This window comes from Cheilinus undulatus, linkage group 19 (genome assembly GCF_018320785.1).
Source record: "Cheilinus undulatus linkage group 19, ASM1832078v1, whole genome shotgun sequence".
Lineage (NCBI taxonomy): Eukaryota > Metazoa > Chordata > Actinopteri > Labriformes > Labridae > Cheilinus > Cheilinus undulatus.
The window spans coordinates 41,596,433-41,617,212 of record NC_054883.1 but is presented as its reverse complement, the minus strand read 5'-3'; the positions used below and the strand labels follow the sequence as shown (position 1 = coordinate 41,617,212).

At 38.9% G+C, this 20,780-nt stretch overlaps 1 protein-coding gene across 1 annotated transcript; it reads right to left on the bottom strand.

Moving 5' to 3' along the window:
* Positions 1-4,430: 4,430 nt before the first annotated feature.
* On the bottom strand, positions 4,431-18,707 carry LOC121527289 (retinol dehydrogenase 12-like). The gene is made up of 7 exons (XM_041814192.1): positions 18,568-18,707; positions 18,238-18,350; positions 9,673-9,828; positions 9,491-9,595; positions 5,605-5,814; positions 5,282-5,474; positions 4,431-4,864 (listed from the first exon to the last, which is right to left on the bottom strand). Exons 1-7 carry the CDS (start codon positions 18,594-18,596, stop codon positions 4,762-4,764), a joined length of 909 nt encoding a protein of 302 aa, XP_041670126.1. The 5' UTR covers positions 18,597-18,707; the 3' UTR covers positions 4,431-4,761.
* Between the last annotated feature and the right edge of the window lie 2,073 nt (positions 18,708-20,780).

Sequence of the window (20,780 nt, the reverse complement as noted above, 5' to 3'; positions counted from 1 at the left end):
ATAGTTATTTACTGTCATTCCTGAAGAGAAAAATGAGTTTTAGTGGTTGAATGTTATGCTTGATTCATTTCTGACTTCTCAGAGAAGCCCAGTGAGCCGGCTCAGATTTGGGTGGATTCAGTTTGAAATTCCTCATTCCTGTTCAAAATGGTAAAACATGGAGAGCTGACTGAAAATGAAAGAGTCCGCATTAAAGCACTTCATGATGCTGGATGGTCTCTGAGACAGAGATGACAGCTGGTCTAATACATTTGTTAAATTTGTTTGTCTACATGCACTGTGCGTACTTTTTTTTAAAGTATATACAGGTACATATTTCTGATGAAAATAAAAGCGTGACAGCCAGCATGTCCATGTGGGCCCCATATGGGTTATATATGGGCTGGGGTTCCATGGGTTCCATGTTGGCCCACCTGTGACTGCCAATGTGAACTGCACGTGTGGATCAGCCCATATGGGACCCATATAGGCCCCATCTAGAGATCCAAGATAGATCCTACTCGTAGTAAACATGGGCAATTGCAAGAATTTCAAGAAGGGGCCTATATGGGTCTCATATGGGCTGATCCACACGTGCAGATGGGCAATCACAGGTGGGGCCAACATGGAACCCATGGACAAACCCACATATAACCCATCAGGGGCCCACATGGACACGCTGACGGTAGTTTAATTCAGTATCTCTCCTCTTCCTGTTCATGGGTTACAGTCTGTGCTGCGTCTCACAGCGAGTGTGTGTAAAAGTAAGATTGCGTGTTGGTTCTCTAATGTGTAGAGTAATAGGCTGACTGTGTGACCGTATGTTGCAGCCCTTTTTTCTCAGAACTTTATGTCAGGATTGAGATGTACAAACAATGTATGAGAACATACTTTTGAATACAACTTTAAAAAAACAAGTGTAGCAATGAATTGGCAGAAAAAAAGAATATGTGTAAGGAAATAAATTGAATTGACGGTGAAGGACAAATAAAATTAAAGAGTAATAAAAATAAATAAATAAATAAAAATAAAACAAAAAACAGGGGGACAACATATTAACACATACTTTTTAAGGAAAAAAAAATCAGTTCAATTAATCAATGATAAAACTTAAAAACGGAGCACATGTTTACAGTTCTATCTGAAAAGCTACAAAGTGGGGTTTTGTTTTTGAATATGGTGTGTTGCAGCCTGTTGGTAGGCAGGCTAAACAAACAAGCGTCATATCAGCCTATCACATCCTGACTTGTGTGCAAAAGCAGCATATCGTTAAACACCCCACCAATCACAGACAATCAAGCGCTAATTTCAAAGTCAACATTAGCAGTGAGAGTTAGTTTCAGCTAACAGAAAGGCAAAAGATAAAAACAGCTGTGACCCAGAAGTCATCAGCAGCAGTGGAACAACAGCTGATGCACCTGCAGACACTGAGATAGGTTCACCTGTAAAGGTTACCGCTCACCTGAACAGGTAGCTGAGAGCTGAGATGAAGAGTTAGCAACATCCGCTAGCAGGCTGCTATCACTGGATACCTGAGCCACAGTAGGACTAACCGGACATCCATGTCACAGTGTCACATACTGCTATATTAAGGTAAGACCATGTTTTAAGTATACATTTGGCCGCCGTGCCTTAACATGAGCTCTTTATTTTCGCTGCCTGTAATTATTGTTGGGTGCATTTATAGCAGGGGTAGCAAACTCAACCACAGCAGGGGCCGATTCTGGGTTTAAGTCGAACCTGAGAGCCTAACAGGGTCAACATTTAACCAAAACCATCAACCTCATTTTCACCAGAAATAAAGTATTAAAAAAACAGCACTGGTGATAAATCATTTGGAAATTCAAAAAAAGTAAAAATGATAAGTTTAAAGGTTTAAATCTGAGATAAAACTTCAAATTTATTAGTTCAAAAGATCAGAACGTGACATTAAAATAGAAAAGTAATGTTTTTAAAGAGCAAATGTAGGAGGAGAAAGTTGAAATCATACATTTGAAAGGTCAAAATATGAGATCAAATTTGAAATCATGAGTTCTAACCGTGACCTCCTAAAGTCGTCTCCTTACTTTAGTCATCATTGAACATCAGGTTACTGTTACTTCACCAGAGGTGTTTTATCCAAATACTAAAGCTTTATTTTCTAAACATACCAATAATGCAGTATTGATAGGTCATCATTTCTTTTGCATAACTAAAGAATTTCAGCACAAACTGTCAGAAAGCGTCTGAGGGAAGCTCCTCTGCATGCTCGTCGTCCTCATCGGGGTCTCGACCTGACTGCAGTTCGTCGTCGTAATCGACTTGAGTGGGAAAATAATCACATTGGATGGCATCTGGCACTTTAGAGAGGTTTTCTCCTCATGGATGAATCCAGGTTCACTGCAGAAGCCTGATGGCAGACGGAGTGCATGGCGTCGTGTGGGTGAGCAGTTAGCTGATGACAGCGTTGTGAATGGAGTGGCCCATGGTGGCGTTGAGGTTATGGTATGGGCAGGCGTATGTTATGGACAACAAACACAGGTGCATTTTATTGATGGCATTTTGAATGCACAGAGGTACCGTGACGAGACCCTGAGGCCCTTTATTGTGCCATTCATGTACGACCATCACCTCGTGTTGCAGAAGGATAGTGCACGGCCCCATGTTGCAGGGATCTGTACACCTGGAAGCTGAAAACATCCCAGTTCTTGCATGACCAGCATATTCACCAGACACGTCAGCCAATGAGCATGTTTGGGATGCTCTGGATCAGGCGTATACGACGGCGTGTTCCAGGTCCTGCCAATATCCAGCAACCTCACACAGTTTAAAGAGGAGTGGACCAATGTTCCACAGGCCACAATCAACAACCTGATCAACTCTAAGGGAAGGAGGTGTGCTGCACTGCGTGAGGCAAATGTTGGTCACACCTGATACTGACTGAGGGGGTTTATTACAGTTTAAAACAATGGTTCTCAACCTTTTCAGCCCGTGACCCTCAAAATAAAGGTGCCAGAGACCGGGGACCCCCACTGTACCTGAAGGTGGTTAAACAGCCAGGAACATTCAAGAATAGTCATGTCTAGAGAGGGCCGACCATGAAGGGGGTTATAGGGGGAGGTTTCTGGGACCCAGCCAAACTGGGGGCCCATGGAGGTCAGCAAAACCATGATCCATTGTGAAGTTAAGCTGTCATAACCATATTTTATATTTGACCTGAACAATAACCACTCTTATCAAAGCTACAAATATCTTTATTACCTCCACCAAGGAGGTCATGTGATTGGCAGGGTTTGTTCAATTGTTCGCAACATAACTCAAAAGGTTGTGGACGGATTTTGATGAAATTTTCAGGAAATGTCAGAAATGGCATAAGGAAGAACTGATTTGATTTTGGGAGTGATCCGGATCACCGTCTGGATCCAGAAATGTTTGAAAGGATTCTTTACTATTGGGAGATAGGGCTAATGGCGGAGGTCTGCGCTCTCTGAGTGCTTTTCTAGTTATTTATTCATTTAGCCTTCTATAGATGAAAAATATTTTGTTTAAAACCTAATTAAAATGGGTTAAAAATGGCTAAAATTGGTTAATAATGGCCTGAAATGGTAAAAAGGTGGTGAAATTGGATTTTTAAAGAACATAAATGGGTTAAAGTGTCAAAAATGGGATTAAAAAGTTGCTGAAATGGCTTTAAACTGCAAAAAATGGTGGAATGGGATGAAAATTGGATATAAACTGGCAAAAATAGGTTAACTGTGGTTAGAATGGGCAAAAAGGGGTGTAAAGAGGGGTTGATAGAGGCAATAATGGGTCCACAGAGGCAAAAAAAAGGCAGAAAATAGCAGCAATTGGGTTGCAAGTGGCAAAACAGGCAGAATAAAGTAGTGGAAAGCTTTTTAAAAGGACTAAAATGGGTTTTAAGTGGCAAAAATGTGCTAAACTTGGTGTTAGAAAGTGATGAAAAAATGTTATAATTTGGTAAAATTGGTGTAAAGTGGTGACAGTGTAATTTAAAAAATGTTTTTAGTTTTTTTTAAGGCATCTGGCGACCCCCTTTGAGTGTCTTGCCACCCCCAATGGGGTCTCGACCCCAAGGTTGAGAACCACTGGTTTAAAAGAGCATTATAGACTGGGATTTCAAGCCGTGTTCATAAAAAAAATAATAGGTAATAGTTTAACCGACTCGTAAATCCTGCCCCGGCTAATTTGATAAACGATTTTAAGTTTTACTGATTAATCACGCGCATCCCTCGCTGAGGTAATGGTCGACTTTGAAAGATGAACCCAGATGTCATTCAGGTGAATAAGTGGGAAGGTACCTAACAGCCACCCTATTGGTACTCTGCATTAAAAGGTCAAAAACAGCTTAGGAGGGGCAGCTGGTGCCAAAATCATTCTGTGAGGGAGATAATATTTCTATCCTCTATATTAGATACATCAAACAGACTCAGGAGGAGACACAACCAGAAAACTGGAGTGTAAAAATAGGTTCTTTAGTCAGAAAATACAGGTACAGAAATACATTCTAGACATTTACCACACAGATATCATTGTAGTCTAACTCATTAGAGACCATATTTTATCTGAGTTAACACAAACTCTTCTCTGAACATCCAAATCCAACATAAAGCTTTTAGACAAACAGAAAAGTAGACTAGATTCTGATCAGTAAATCAAGTTTACATACATGTAATTGGTTCATATGATACCTGTAAATAGTTCACATTATCTCCTAACAAACAAGATTGACTGCATTAGTCAGTACAGATATCCAGCAGGTTGTAGAGTGATTTTTTTTATTCCTTATTCCCACGTTAGCGACAGCATCTGGCAGCTCAGCTCCCACAACTTCTCCCCCAGGACGTCGTCTTTGCCGGCTTCTGCTGGGTTGGTAGGACCACAGTCGCTGTAAGAATACAGAAGTGAGTTCAGGATTGGTTTCCTCTGTGCTCTATCAACGCATTTCAGTGCCTTTTAACTGGGACTGATGAGCTATTAGGACAGACCTTTATTTCACTATTAAAGATGTTGTTCATTTTTAAGCTGTTAGCCATTTTCAAGGCTTGAAGTCTTTAGTTTCATAACTCTTTTATCTATGAAATTTGGTTTTGATGCATAGGAAACATCAGGCAGAGGATCAAAATGAATAAAGGCATAAACACAGCTGATTTTTTATAGGTTGTCAGCAAAATGGACTGATTACAGGCCATAGGCTGAATCCTCATGTATGCAACTGAATGAATCAATGCCAAGTACTAAACCAGCACTTTTATAACCTTCCCTTTGCTAAGTATGATGATCTGCTGAATAATGTTAAGATTACCTGTAGTATCCACCGCTCTGCTTAGCCAGCGATGGCTCCACGGCGCAGTAAATTACTGTCCGAGCACCCTGCGGTGCGGTTTTAATGATTGGACCGGCCAGCTTCATGAGAAGCTGCATTGGGGCGCTAGTGTGGCGCCATAATTCTGACTGGACAATGCCAGGGTGGAGGGAGTAAGTCGTGATACCAGTGCCTGAAGGACAGATTACATGGTTATATTTCTGTAAAGCATGACTGAATTGTGTCATACATTTGAAAATAGTGGTCATCTGACCAAACATTAAAATGCTATAAATGTCCTCAAATGATGGTCTGATGTTTACCCTCTAGTTTCTTTGCCAATGTGCGTGCGAACAGGACATTGGCCAGCTTGCTCTGAGAGTACGCTAGTTTCCTGTCGTAACTCTTCTCGCTGTTGATGTCGTCGAGGTTAATGGTGCCCAGTCTGTGAGCTATGGAGGAAACCATGACAATCCTGCCTGGTGCAGATCTTTTCATCAGGTCAATCAACAGGTACGTCAACAGGAAGTGACCTGGAGAAAATAAAAAGATGATTTTCAGATTCAGAATTGCATAAAGAAAGATGTATTACATTTCTGATGTCAACCAATTTAACATTACAGTACATCCCAGATCAAATCTAGACAGCAACAAATACCTTATATGTCTGATGTGCAGTTGAGGACAAAGTACACATCTTAATCACTGATACTCCTGGCCATTACCCAGCTATATTATTACTTGAGTTAAAGTACAGGGGATCTTTCACCCATTTATTCCTTTATCTGCACCAGTGTTACTCAACCCTGCTCAAACAAAGAGCCAAACTGTTGAAAAATACATCTGCAAGAGCCACAATCTAAGTGGTGAAAAGTGGCGATTAAAATAAGTTAGATGTGGCAAAAATGGTCAAAAAGCAGCAAACACTGGGAGAAGAGTGGCAAAATGGGTGGGAAGTGACCAAATAATGAGTTAAAAGTGGCAAAAATGGGCAAAAATCAGAGAAAAGGGTGGGAAAATGGGCAAAAAGTGGCATATGATTGCAAAAGGCAGCTTAAATGGGCAAGAAGTGCAGGAAAAGTGACAAAAAGAAGTGGCCACAATGGGCTTAAAGCGGCAAACACTGGAAAAAAGTGGCAAAAAGGGCAGAAAGTGACAAAAATTGGGTGGGAAGTGACCAAAAAGTTAGTTAAAGGTGGCTAAAATGGTCCAAAAGTGGAAAAATGTGAAGAAAAATGACTGACAAGTGACTTAAATGGGCAGAAATCTGAAAAAAGGTGGGAAAAATTGGCAAAAAGCATGAGAGAGTGGCAAAATGGGAAATTACTGGCATTTAATTGCAAACAGCAGCTTAAATGGGGGAAAAGTGGCAAAAATGGCGACAAAAGGGGTGAAAAATTGGAAACAGCTGGATAAAAGTGTCAAAAATAGGTTAAAAGCAGTAAAAATTGAATTAAAGTAGCAAAAAATTGCAAATAAAGGCAATGGAAATATGCTGACAAAGTAAAGGTTGACAACTAAAGCCTACTGTATAAGTGTGGGAAACAAACTGATTAATGTGACTTGCAATGTGCAATTTCTGAGGTCAAATTTTCCTTTTAAAGTTTTCTGGGGGAATAATATTTCCAATAAAGACAACCAAGAGCCACAAATCATCACAGATGAGCCACACGTTCACTGATCTATACTATTTACTCAGTTTGGGGTGGTAGGGGGCTGAAGCCAGTTCCAGCTGCCATTGGGTGAAAGGTGGGGTACACCATAGCCAATCACAGGACTGGACTGGAAATACACCAGTAGAAATGTACAACATGTAATAATGCTAATGATAACTTTATTTGTGTAGCACTTTTGAAAACAAGGGTTTACTAACTACTTCGACATGTAAACAAATAAAGTAGAATCGTTGGAACTAGTAGACGTCCTAAGATGTCAAAGAACTCAGACATCCTGACATACTTAATTAGGGATGCATGAAAGTGGATTTTTTTGCCGATATCTGATTATGCTGATATTTCCAGATTCATCTTAGCCGATACCGATATTTAAATATTCTTTTCGGTTGAAAAATGTCAGTCCCTCTGGACACTTTAAGGTTTAAGGATGACCAAGGAAATGATTTTTAGACCTTAAAAAACACTTTCAAGTTTAAAGAATGAGGATAAATAAAGTAAAAGACCTCACCTGACACAGGTCTGTTGGTTCAGACTAAAACTTCACTTATTTACTAGTAAATATGGACAAAATTTACAGTTGATATATGCTGAAATACACAGGCAAAGCAGCTAATGCTGGAGACGTCCTGCAGTGTCCTTGACATCCTCTTTGGTGGGTTTGAGCTTCTGCCCTCAGGTTGTGAACACTAATAACCAGGTCTAACAGAATGATAAATTATTTTATAACTCTGGACATTAAAATACTGAACTGTGATGATGATCCGGTAGATAAGGGAAGCTCACGCTCACAACTGATGATGTTTTTCTTGCTGTCCTGTTGATGTTTTCGTATATTTATGGATTCTTTGCTTTATGTTGGTTTGCATAAGAAGCTCCTGTACTTTCTGTTTCTGGTCTTTTCATGGTTGCAAAAAATGCACAAAAAGATTGGAAGGTAAATTGTGATGATTTTTTAAAGCAACCCATTAATAATTTCAGTGAAACTAAAGGTGTCATTGAAATGAGTGTAGATTTGTAAAAGCTTCTAAATAAGAGCTCCTGTTAAATTAACGGCTGTCTGCCCCCTAGTGGACAGTACAAGGATGTACGTGAACCTGTCTGTTCTTATAGCCGTGTGAAAACCTCTTCTATTCATAACTGTTTTTTTGTTCATCTAGAGCAGGGATTCTCAACCTTTTCAGCCTGTGACCCCCAAAATAAAGGTGCCAGAGACCGGGGACCCCCACTGGACCTGAGGGTGGTTGAACAGCCATGAGCATTTAGAATAGTCATGTGGAGACAAGGTCGTCCATAAGGGGAGAGCTTTCTGGGGCCCAGCCAAACTGGGGGCCCATGGAGGTCAGCAAAACCATGGTCTATTGTAAAGTTAAGCTGTGATATCCATATTTTATATTTAACCTGAACAATAACCACTTTTATCAAAGAAACAAATCTCTTTTTTTAATAATTTGTGTAGTATATAGCCTTCTTTAAAATGTAAATCTATTTTGTTTAAAAAGAATTCAAATGGGTTAAACATTGAATAAAAATGGGTAAATAATGGCCAAAAATGGTGGAAAAGGTGGTGATCTTAAAAGTAACAGAAATGGGTTAGAAGTGGCAAAAATTATATGAGAATGGCAAAAAAATAACAGAAAAAAGGCAAAACTGGGCTACAGTGGCAATAATGGGAATAAATAGTGGTAAAAGGGAATTAAAAAGTGGCTGAAAAGGCTTTAAATTGGCAAAAATGGGTGAAAATCTGGTGAAATTGGAAGAAAAATCGATATAAACCGGCAAAACAGTGCTAACTGAGAAAGAAAAAATAGGCAGATATTGGCAGAAATGTGATTGAAATGGGAGAAAATTGGCATAAAAAGTGGTAAAAGTGGCGTAATGGTGGAATTAATGGGTCAACAGAGGCAACATTTCGCTAATGTGGCAAGAATTGATTTAGAAGTGCAAGAAAGTAATGAAAGGGGGTTAAAAAAGGGAAAAATTGATAAAAGAGTGGCACAAAGGGGATAAAACATGCATTAAAGTGGTTTAAATGGGCTTAAAATCTTTAAAAAAATTGGGTTAAAGAGGCAAAAGAGGGCAAAAAGTATCAAAAAGGGTTAAAAGTGTCAAAAAGTGGTTAATATTGGTGCTAAATGACAGCTGGGGAGGGCCCAGTCTCTGTGATTTTCAGGGGTCCAGCCTATCCTGTTGTCAGGTCTGTCTCCTTGTGGCCTGCTGCGTTAAGGATAACAGGGATAGATCTCACTGCTAATGACTAAAATAATATTAAACATTTCTTTAATTTTTGTGTATTTGAAAGGCCCCCAGAGTTTCTGATGAGACTAAACCCGGCCCTTGTGCAGATGAACTTGATGACCCCTGCTCTATGCTGTAAAGTCGTAGAATTCACTGATTTTGTAGGTGCAAAATAATGGAAAAGACTGTATGAAGGAGAGATAATTAAAAGGATTTGGCTGTCAAAAACATGAATGGAATTCAGGAAAAACTGTGGAAAAAAGAACAAAAATGTAAGAGCTAACATAATCTTCTTTACCAAAGTGATTGATGCCGATCTGTGACTCAAATCCATCTACCGTCTTCCCGTAGGCAGAAAACATCACGCCAGCGTTGTTGATGAGGAGGTTCAGTCGTGGCTCATCTGTGAAAAAACAGTCAAAGGTGAGACAGCGTCTCTTTAAAGTGCCATCATCTGTTTGGGAATAAGCTCTTCTGAACCTTTATTGACAGCTTCAGCGAACTCTCTGATCGACTTGCTATCAGACAAATCAAGATTCATGTAGACCACATTGTCGTTGTCGGACCTCTCGATGACTTCCTGCACGGCGGCCTGTCCTCTCTCTAGGTCCCGACACGCCATGATGATCCGAGCCCCTAGGAAAAGATAAAAAAAGAAACTTCATGTATTCAAACAGCAAAAACAACATCCCTTTAGATCAGGGATGACAGACTCAGTCACAGCAGGGGCCGGATTCTGAATTTGGGTCTAACCTGAGGGCCTAACAGGGTCAACATTTAACCAGAAACTATCAAACTCATCATCACTGATAACGAATGATAGGGGATAAAACCTAACACTGATGATACATGATTCTGAGTGAAAATCATGATTCTTAGTTAAAGTACTAAATAAAATTCATGAGTTTAAAAGGTCCAAAGATGAGATAAAAATAAATAAAAATTTTGACTCAAAAAGGTCAATATTTGGGATTAAAGAGTTATATTGCTGAAAAGGACAAGATATGCAAAAAAAAATCTAAATCACGAGATTAAGAAGATGAAAATATGAGATAAAATTCAAAATCATAGGTTTTTAATGTCAAAATATGAGATGAAATTTAAAATACTGAATTATAAAGGTCCAAAGATGAGATAAAAATGTAAGATTGGGATTAAAATTCAAAGTCAGGTGTTAAAAATGTCAAAATGAAAGATAAAATTCAAATTCATGGGTTTAAAATGTCAAAATATGACTTAAAAATTAAAATTGTGAATCTAAACTGTCAAAATATGAGGTAAAAAAATTAAAAACTTGAATGGAAAAGGTCAGTATTTGAGATTAAAAATTATATTTTGGAGTGGAAAAGGTCAACATCTAAAAAAATTCAACATCAAGAGTTAAGAAAGTGAAAATATGAGATAATATTAAAAATTAAAAGTTTTAAAGGTCAAAATATAAGATAAAATTCTAAATCATGAGTTTTTAATGTCAAAATATGAGATAAAATGAAAAATAATGAGTTATAAAGGTCCAAAGATGAGAAAAAAAAATAGGATTTTAAATCAAAAAGGTTTATAATTGGGATTAAAATTCAATATTAGGAGTTGAAAATGTCAAAATGTGAGATAAAATTCAAATTCATGAGTTTAAAATGTCAAAATATGACTTAGAAATTGAAATTGTGAATCCAAACTGTCAAAATATGAGATAAAAGTCAAAATTATTATTTGAAAAGGTCAAAATATGATAGAAAAAGTCAAACCCATAACTTTAAATCATAATTGTGAGATGCAAATTAGAAAATAGGAAATGAAAACACAAATTTCTTTTCCCACATTCCTGACTTTTTATCTTATTATTATGACTCTTTATGATTTCTAATTCTTATGACAACCAGGATTTTTTCAATCACCTGGGTGAAGTTTACATTTTTATACTGGAGGAAATCTGCAGACCTCAGACTGGTGGGCCAGTTTTAATAAAAATATGATATGATCTGGTGGGCCGGGTATAGCTGTACCACAGGCCAGATTTGGCCCCTGGGCCTTGAGTTTGACACCCCTGCTTTAGATATTCTGTTAACCCTTCAGTCACAGATTAGAGTTATCTAGATTTTTAGCTAGAATGACCCTCAGTGAAAAATATTCATAGCAGCTATCTTTGAAGTGAGCTACTCTGTTTGACACTTTTCATGCTAACAGTCGCTGTTTTTGGTTTCAGCATCTTAAACGTACGGATATGTCCTTCTATTCCAGTCTGGCACAAACTTCAGTTTGCTGTGATCCATTTTGGCTACGTTCTCACTGCACTTAAAAGTGACCTGAATCTGATTTTTTTGCTCACACGTGACTCGTATCAGATTTGTTTTTGACGGTGTAAACAGCACAAGTCAGATTGAATCTGACCTTTTCAAATCAGATTCAGGCCACTTTCGTACGTTGTTCAAAATCAGATGCACATCTAATCTTTGGAAGTTGACTGCAGTATGAACATGCAACCAAAAAATTCAGGTGTGAGAGGAGATCAGGATTGAGCATTCATACCTGTAGTGTGAACGTAGACTTTGAGACCTGAAATCTTCTGGGGGTTACCAAAAACCTGCGTACTACCATAATATGAGACTAAGATATTTACTTTTTGTTTAGCAAATACGGATTTTCAACGGCAATTCCAGGCTCTCAGATACATCAACATTACTCAGAAATAGTTTGTGGGGTCACAAAGTACAGTTAATGAGCCACTAACATTAATTTGGTTTTAATCAGGGATCTGTAAAGCCACTTAGATTTTCTCTTTCAATATTTATCTCCATAAATGTACTTTATGGCCCAGCAAACTCGTCCCAATAGCATCAAAGTCTCTTACGACTTCTTAAAATCGAGAGGTGAGCAGCATGAACAGTGTCACCAGTTAATCCAGCACCAGTTAAACTGTGACACCTGCTGTATATGTCACAAAAATTAATGATAAATAGGTGGCATGAGTTAAACATCTGGTTGTGTTTTGTGACCTCTGAGACTTAATTATGACATGTTTTGTTTCTTATTTCTAGGGATGCGCAGAGTCTAGTATCAGGTATCGGTGCTGTCATGTCCTGGCTCAGGGGGGTCAGAACTAGGGCTGAACTATATAAGAAAATAATTTAATTGCGATTATTTTTTCCAATATTGCAGTTGCGATTTAATGTGCAGTTATTTAAAGTTCCTTATCCAATGCTTTTCCTCCAACACAAACGATAAATCATTCTTTATTTTAACCAGAACAGTATTAGATTAAACTGGGGCAGAGCAATTTATAAAAAAGGTCCAATTTGCAACTATTCTGACTTAAATTGAAAATTCTATATTAAATTTTGCATTAAAGGTAATGATCATTTTTTATTTAACTCTTATATTGAATAAGAAAAAACTTAAAAAAAAAAATAAGGACAGCAGTAATTTTGCAAACTATTCTAAAAAAATGACTCTTAAATGTTTGCATGATGGGTGGAACGTCTCTCTGCTGCACAAAAACTGAATTAAACTGGTTTTTTAACACAGACTTTAGGTCAAAGTTATATTGCACTTTTTGCAATTTGAAAATTGCAGTAGGAAATATTGCGATTTATTCTAAAATTCAATTAATTGCCCAGCCCTAGTCACAACAAAGACGGGAGACAAAACAATGGCAAAGTTTTAAACAAGTCAAACATTCAAATCAGACAATTCTGTGATTAAACCAAATTAAACAGAACAATTGATTCAGAGAATTTTTTATTAAGCCGATTTAACCACATTAAAGAGTCTGAAAAGCCAAATTAGACCAGATTAGAGCAAATTACCTAAAGTTACTTCAATTTAAAACAAATAAAATATTTTAATTTGGGGGGCTGGAGCCTATCCCAGCTGTCATTGGGCGAGAGGCGGGGTACACCCTGGACCGGTCACCAGTCAATCACAGGGCTGACATACAGAGACAGACAGGCACGCTCACACTCACACCTACGGCCAATTCAGAGTCAACAATCAACCTAAGGAGCATGTTTTTGGTGGTGGGAGGAAGCCAGAGTACCCGGAGGGAACCCAACCATGCATGGGGAAAACATGCAAACTCCGCATAGAAAAGCCTTGACCTGGGAAGCGAAGCAGAGACCTTCTTGCTGTGAGGGAACAGTGCTAACCCTTGAGCCGCTGTGCAGCCCTATCCCTGATCCCAAATTTCAAAATACTTCAGGTACACAAAGGCCAGTTGGCACTGAGCAGACACGCAAACTTAGCTTTAGACTTTAAAAAATAAGTCAAGGGCGCAACAACTGTTGAAAAGTTCTTACAAAAAGCACGATAGTACCCAACTAAACCTTAGAACCGCATTAGCTCCTTAGTAGTCGGCACAGGATACTGCATAACAGCCTTGACCTTTGCATCACCTGGATGAACTTCCCCCTGTCCAACTACCCGCCAAGGTGAGTCACTGTCGCCTTGGCAAACTCACACTTGACAGTAAAGTTGACAGTAAGACATTCCTCCGCTAACCGACTAAACAGAGCACTGATGCGCTGTATGTGATTGCCCCTTGTGTCACTAAACATCATCAAGGTACACAGTAAGACCATCAACAACCAGGTTCATGAGGCACTGAAAAGTAGCTGACGCATTAAGGAAATCAAATCAATGCAGTCCTCTGTTCTTGGCAAAGGGTAGGAATTTGCCTTTCTGACCTTGTTTACCTTACGGTAGTCCGTACAAAACCTTGGAGGCCCATCTGACAACCAGCAAGCTTGGTGTAGCCCCGCTAGACGGAGATGGTACCGCTATTTTATTGTCCAACATGTAGTTCACCTCAGCGTCCATTACCTTTCGTTTGTCTGCTGCACAACGTTAAAAACGTTAATTGGAGGACTATCCTCAACATCAGTGCCCTGCACAATGAGATTTGTACAAGTTGGTGTATCGCCAAAAAGCATGGGAAACTTCCTAATCAACTCAATCAGCTCAGTTCTCTGTGACAACAAATGACTTAAACTGTCCAACTGACCCAGAGTTGTTAAGCCAACCACATATGATAGGATCACTTGAACCTTCAACATCTCTCTCAGTGTCCAAACCTGCTGGGACGTCAACATTTGAAAGGACTGAATCAACCAGAAGGATCAGTTCTGATCAGACAGTTGTTTCTGATCAGACCTGCAAACTTCCCCCTGAAACGGCGAGACTTGCACAGGCGTAAGCGCTAACTCCTGATCTCCAGGACTAAACTAGTGCCGCTCTGTGGTCGTACAACTTTCTGAGTAGTTTGAGCACCCTCAAGATTTTTCCTTGCCACCTCAACAGTTGCATACAGGCGCCTGCGACACCCATTTACACATTTAAGGTCGTTTTCACACCTGATGGTCCGGGGGACTCGGTCTGTTTTGGAACAGAAATGGCAGCATTGTTGCACTTTCCTTTGGTTTGGTTCGCATTCACACTGCTCTCTTGGTCAAGTGGACCAAACCGTCTGAACACCTACAACTTCTGCCCACTAGGGGCGCTGTCGCCACGAACAAACGGCGATTGAGATAACAGAAGGTGTAGAAGAAGACGAAACTCCTTCCGCCGGTCTTTTCTTCCACATTAACAATGAAAAAACACTGAATTTACGCTGTCTTGTGGTTTCTGCTCTTGCATTGCGGCGTTATGAGCAGCCAGCGAGGTGGTGAGCTGTCCAGCATGTTGTTCTTTACGTGAGATGAATAAATCAGCACGGACTACAACTATGCCAAGCAAGATACCGACATGTATCTGAGCTTATTAAGTCACATATAAATCTGTATATCATTACGCTTTATGCCACTTCCTGCCTTTGGCTCACAAGTTGGTCCGCTTTGCTTTCACACCTCAAACGAACCGCACCAGGGTTCGTTAGGAAGCGGACCGAGACCCCCTGTTTTCAAGCAGAGTTCGTGTGAGCTTTCACACCACTCCAAAAGAACTGAACTATCCGGGGAAACGGACCAGAGTTCGTTTAAAGCGGACCAAACAGCTCTGGTGTGAACGCACCCTAAGTGTTTTGGTGGGTCACTTTCAACCAACCCGTCCTGCAACACTGCAAGAGGACCAAGTACAGAGTGGCCAAAGACCAACTCACTGGGGCTAAACCCTGTACTCTCCTGAACAGCTTCTCTGGCTGCCAGCATCAGCCATGGCAAACCTTCTCTCCAGTCCCTTCCCAACTCAGTGCAATAAGCAATGGTCTTCACCGTCTGGTAATCCAAACTAGGGCTGAACGATTCTGGAAAGTAATTTAAGTGCCATTTTTTTCCCCAATAATGTAATTGCAATTTGATATGCAATTATTTCTTAACTTTTTTCTATTCCTAAACAAGGGCTGAACAATTCTTTAAAATGTCTAATTCTGATGATTTTAACTCAATATTGGATATAAATGATTGCGTTGAAGGGTTTTCATGGTTCTTATTTTTGATAAGAAAGAAGTACAAAAATGAAGAAGGTAGGATTTTTGTTGATTATTCTAAATAAATGGCACTTGAATGATTGAATATGTCATGTCTCTGCTGCAAAAAGTTTAAAACTGGTATTTTGACACAAAAAATAAAAATTGCACCTTTTGCGATTTGAAAATTACAGCAGTTGTGATTTAATCTAATTTTGGATTAATTGCCCAGCCCTAATCCAAACAAGCTTCACCACACAAATCTGAATAAGCCTCCTTGGCTCTCCCAGTGAGAACACACTACAGCACTGATCATCAACTGGTGGCCCAGGGGCCATATCAGGCCCCCAAAGCTTCCTGTGTGGCCCCCAAAGATCATTAAATTCAGAACAGGAGGAGAAGAAGATGTTGTGGTTTTAAGATTAGCCTTTAGCTTTGAATTTATGCAGCTGTTAAATCTATCCCACAGACAATAACCATTATAATAGATTTAGAATGACATTTAATCTTTTTTTTTTTTTTTACTGGAATTTACTGTCATAATTAGTAGATATTTAAAAAAGGGTTAAGGTTGGCAGGAGTGCTGCAAAAATGGCCCGATAAAGTGGTGATAAAGAGGTTAAAATGTGGCAAAATTAGTAAAAGAGGACAAAAGGGGCAAAAAGTATCAAAAATTGACTACAAATGACAAAAAATAGTGCAAAAAAGTCATGAAAAGGAGTTAAAAAGTGGCAAAAATAGAAAAAAAGTGGCAAAAATGGATGAAAGTGTGGCACAAGAGGATAAAATATGGTAAAAGTGGCAAAAAGTATCTAAAATGAGTTAAAAGTGGCAAAAATTGCTTTTAAAGTTGCAAAAAATGTCAAAATAATAGATAAGAGTGGCACAAAGGGGATAAAACATGCAGGAAAAGTGGTTCAAAAGGGGCTAGAATCTTGCAAAAATTGGTTGAAAAAGGGAAAAAGTATCAAAAAGAGTTAAAAGTGTCAAAAATGAGTTAATATTGGTTTTAAATCACAGTTGTGGAGGGCCTGTTCTCTGGGATTTTCAGGGGCCCAGACACGGCCCCTTGTGGCCCGCTGCATTATAGATGATAGGGATAGATCTCACTGTGAATGACTGAAAATGTCCTGCAGTTTGAAAGAAAATACAAATACTACTACTAAATCAGACCAAAATCTATATTTAATTTTTGTGTATTTGAAAGTCCGAACCCTCAGAGTTTCTGGCAAGAATAAATCTGGCCCTTGTGCAGATGAACTTGATGACCCTGCTCTATAGCATTAGCTGTCTGTCTGAATCTGGCCAATTTTTAGCATCCCAACATGTTCAGTAAGAGTGAATAAAGAATCAGGGTCGCATTCATTAAACTTGGGTTCTAAATGCAAGTTAGCAACTGCAGCCTAGACTGTTCAGCCTCTAACTTCATCCTCTCTAACGGCAGTCTCTCTACGTGGGCGTCTTAAAAACTCTGATTAGGAAGCCATCATCGAATTACCAAAACCAGCTCAGAAAATAACTTCACCGCTTTAAATGCACTTGGGCCGACGTTTCCTGTGACAGAGAGATTCTCCCAACTGCCTTACTGAGAGCTAGCTACCTCCACCCTCTCGTGTGGCCTGTGGCGCTCACTGATGCACTACATTAACTGTAACACAATCAATGACGCTAGCCCCTCAGCCCGGGAGAGAAACCATTATATGGCAGCAGTGGATGTGCTCCACATAAACCACCACTTTAAGACAAAAAAACAAACGCCCGTCAGCCGGGCGGAGAAACCTCCGTCAGAGCATCAGCAGTAACAGCAGTACCAACAAACAAAAGGCTTCCCAGAGAGGCATGGGAAGTCTCCCAGCAAACAAAACCTGAGTACTAACAGAACTACACACAAGACAAACTACTCAGGCTACAAAGCTGAGCAAAACAGCCTCTAGCTGACCAAAGAACTGCTATTACAGATATAAAACCCTTTAACCAGACAGTCTTCTTTAGCCTCTCATTATGGGAGTATGCCGTCAAAGTTTGGTGACATTTTAACATAAAACAGGATGACAACAGTAGAGGAGCTTAAAAAGTCTGCACTGATAAAATGTAACGAGGGATGAAGAACATCTGATGAAAATAAAAAAACCTTTCAAAATAATTTTGCATGCATCTCTACTTACTCCTTTAGTTTTTAGTTATAGTAAATGACCTCTTGTGGCCAAACTACACCTCTAAGCCCAACCAATGTAAGTTTAATAACGCTTTTGGATTATTTCAGTGGCTTTTACACTTTATTATCTTAAGGCACACGTCTCTGTGGAGGCACACCATGTTCACATTTATCCAAGATAGCCTCTCTAACATGCATGAAAGTAGCTTTAGTACAGCTGTAGTAGTAACATACATATGGGTAAACGTGCCTCAGGCCAGTATGCCCTACACCAACATCTGATGACCCCTGCTCTAAGCCATGACAGTAAACTAATACTTTTGGTGTTTATGCTGGTCATATTGGCCTGAAATGATATGAAGAAGTCAGAGTCAACTGTGAGAAAACTGTGATGAATAAATAATAAAAAACAAAACATTTGTTAGTTATACAACAGGACTGTTACTTTAAAACGGCTGAATTGCTGATTAAAACTCCATATTTTAGAGTGACTTGCCTCTCTTTGCCAGGTCTATGGCTGTCTCTTTGCCAATCCCACTGTTAGCACCAGTGATGATCGCAGTTTTTCCATCCAGCCTCTCAGGAGAGGACCAAGAACGCTGGAACATTCTGTGATGTTAAAACGTGTGAGCCAACCAGCAGAGAGGGTGTTTAGAGCAATGATGAAGCAGACAGAAACATCATTACACACACTCAGATAAACCTGAAATAAATGAGCTAACTTACAGCAGATGTTATTTCTCAAAATGGTAATTTTGGTGAAGAAAAACTAATTTAAACTACATTAGAATATTTATGAAGATGGTAAACGTATTGGAGCTCTTACCTAAAACCCGCCATCTCGCTTTGCCACATTGCTCACTTTAATGACTGAAGGCAAACTTCAACACTTGGGTTTATATGTTTAATCCCATTATCAGCCAGACTACTGATTAAAAAGAGCGTCCCTAAGTTGAACCGCCACACTTTAATACTTGATTGGCTTTGATTTCAGCCAATCAGCTTCGAGCATTCTTTTCTTTGCCAGCACTGATTGGTGATTTTTGACAGCTGGTCTTTCCCTGTTGTTAGGTGTGTGTGATTACAGATTCAGGGTTGCGCTGGCACCTGATCCAAGCCAGGCCAAATGTGTTTCTAAACATTTGGAAAAGTATTGTGAAATGCAAAAGCAACGCCAGAAGAAACTAAAGTTGAACATTTTATTGCTCAGTTGCCTTGTAGTAGTAAAGGTGGAAGCCTAATGGGCTTTGGATTTACCTGTAAAACCATTAAAACCATTACATCCTTTAGCCCATTACAAAGCTACATGAGATAGGCCTGTACAGAGATAATGAAATCTTAATTATTTAGATGACAAAGCTTGGGAAACGTGACATAAAATCACCTGCTATGACAAGCATCAACAACCAGGAGATAACATGGATGACTGACCGCTAATCCCAGATAAGAGGATGCCAACATGGTGAGGGAGGATGAAGAGGAGGGCTGTCTGAACTTAGTCATGGTTATGTGTTTGAATTTTGCAACTACTGTCATGTGCTCTGTGACTCAGGCTAACCTTAGACACAAATGGCTGGAAGCTCCTTGCTAGTATGTGTTTCCTTCTCTGTGCTCTATTTAAGAATAGTTAAAGCCATGGGTGTTATTAGTTGGAGATATCCTTTATTTGCTGTGAATATTTACTGTTTAAATTATGTACACTATGATACATTTAACCCTCTGGTACCCCTTGTGCCAAAAATGCACACTTAGTTGATATTTTTTAAAAGCTTTGTCCTCTTTCACATTAATATTATCATGTATTGTATTTTTTGTTCATTTTTGCACAGTTTCCAAAATTCTGTCCCAGCCACAACAATCAGCCCAACATAAATAAACCTTTTTTATAGCGTTAATATCCCTGCTGTGTAAAAGTCCCCATTGAAACCCATTCAAACCACTTCTTTAGATCCATCCACCATTAAGGCATGAATCATGCATTTTCTGGTTTCTGGGCTTCATTTGAGAGTTGGGGCTTTATTTTTGCATTTAGACCATTTTTTCACCCTGTGACGCCACTTTTACCATATATGGGCGAGGGCAGGAAATCCATGTTTTTTCCACCAGATTTCAGTGTTATACTGCCCTCTGCTCCCCTTCTCACTAACTCTCTGAGGGTTTGTTTCAGTGCAGATCAGTGTGTGAGTCTGTGAGTGTGTCTGTGCAATAATCAAAAAATAAGTTATCTCATTTTCATGTAGTAACCTGTAAAAAAAATCATTTTTTGTGTATTTTGCATCTAAAAATGCAGTGACATCAATGAAACATGGCATTTAAAGGGTTAAAAAATTAAAATGAATGAGTATTTGACATTTATGGTTAGGGCTGACCTTAAATGAGAAAAATATAATTCAATAACAGTAAAACAATTTTAAATGTCTGATATTTCTAACATGATTTAAAGGAGTGCATTTATGCACAGAAGGGTGAAAAACGTGAGTATTTTAGAATAACTGACCTCACAAAAAACTAATAATGCATTTTAACCAATGATGCTACTAATCAATGACATATGCCAGGCTTCAGTCATCCATAAATAAGTTAATCACTTTCAGTGTAGTATCTGCAAAAAATATCAATTTGTGTTTTTTTTTCATCAAAAAATGTTGTTTGTTTTCATTACAAACACGGCAATTAAAGGGTTAAAAGATATGACAGTTATTGAGTATTTGGTATTTTTGTTAATGGCACAAGTTGATGAAACAAGGAAAAAATGAAACAATTAAAAATAAACTAATATAACTTTTTATTTACAGTGATAACCCCCCGTGCATTTTTTGCACACTAGGAGGAAAATGAGGCAGAGATCTGTAGGGTACCAGAGGGTTAATTCACAATATATGTCATGATAAAGTGTTTAAAATTGGACTGTTTTAAAGAGATGTTTGAAAAAAAGTAGAAAACAATATTGATGTTTGCTGATTTAATGGCAGTTTTTTGTTCGTGTACATTTCTGCCTCAAAGGTGTCCAGAGGGTACAAAATGCATGAATACAGTATA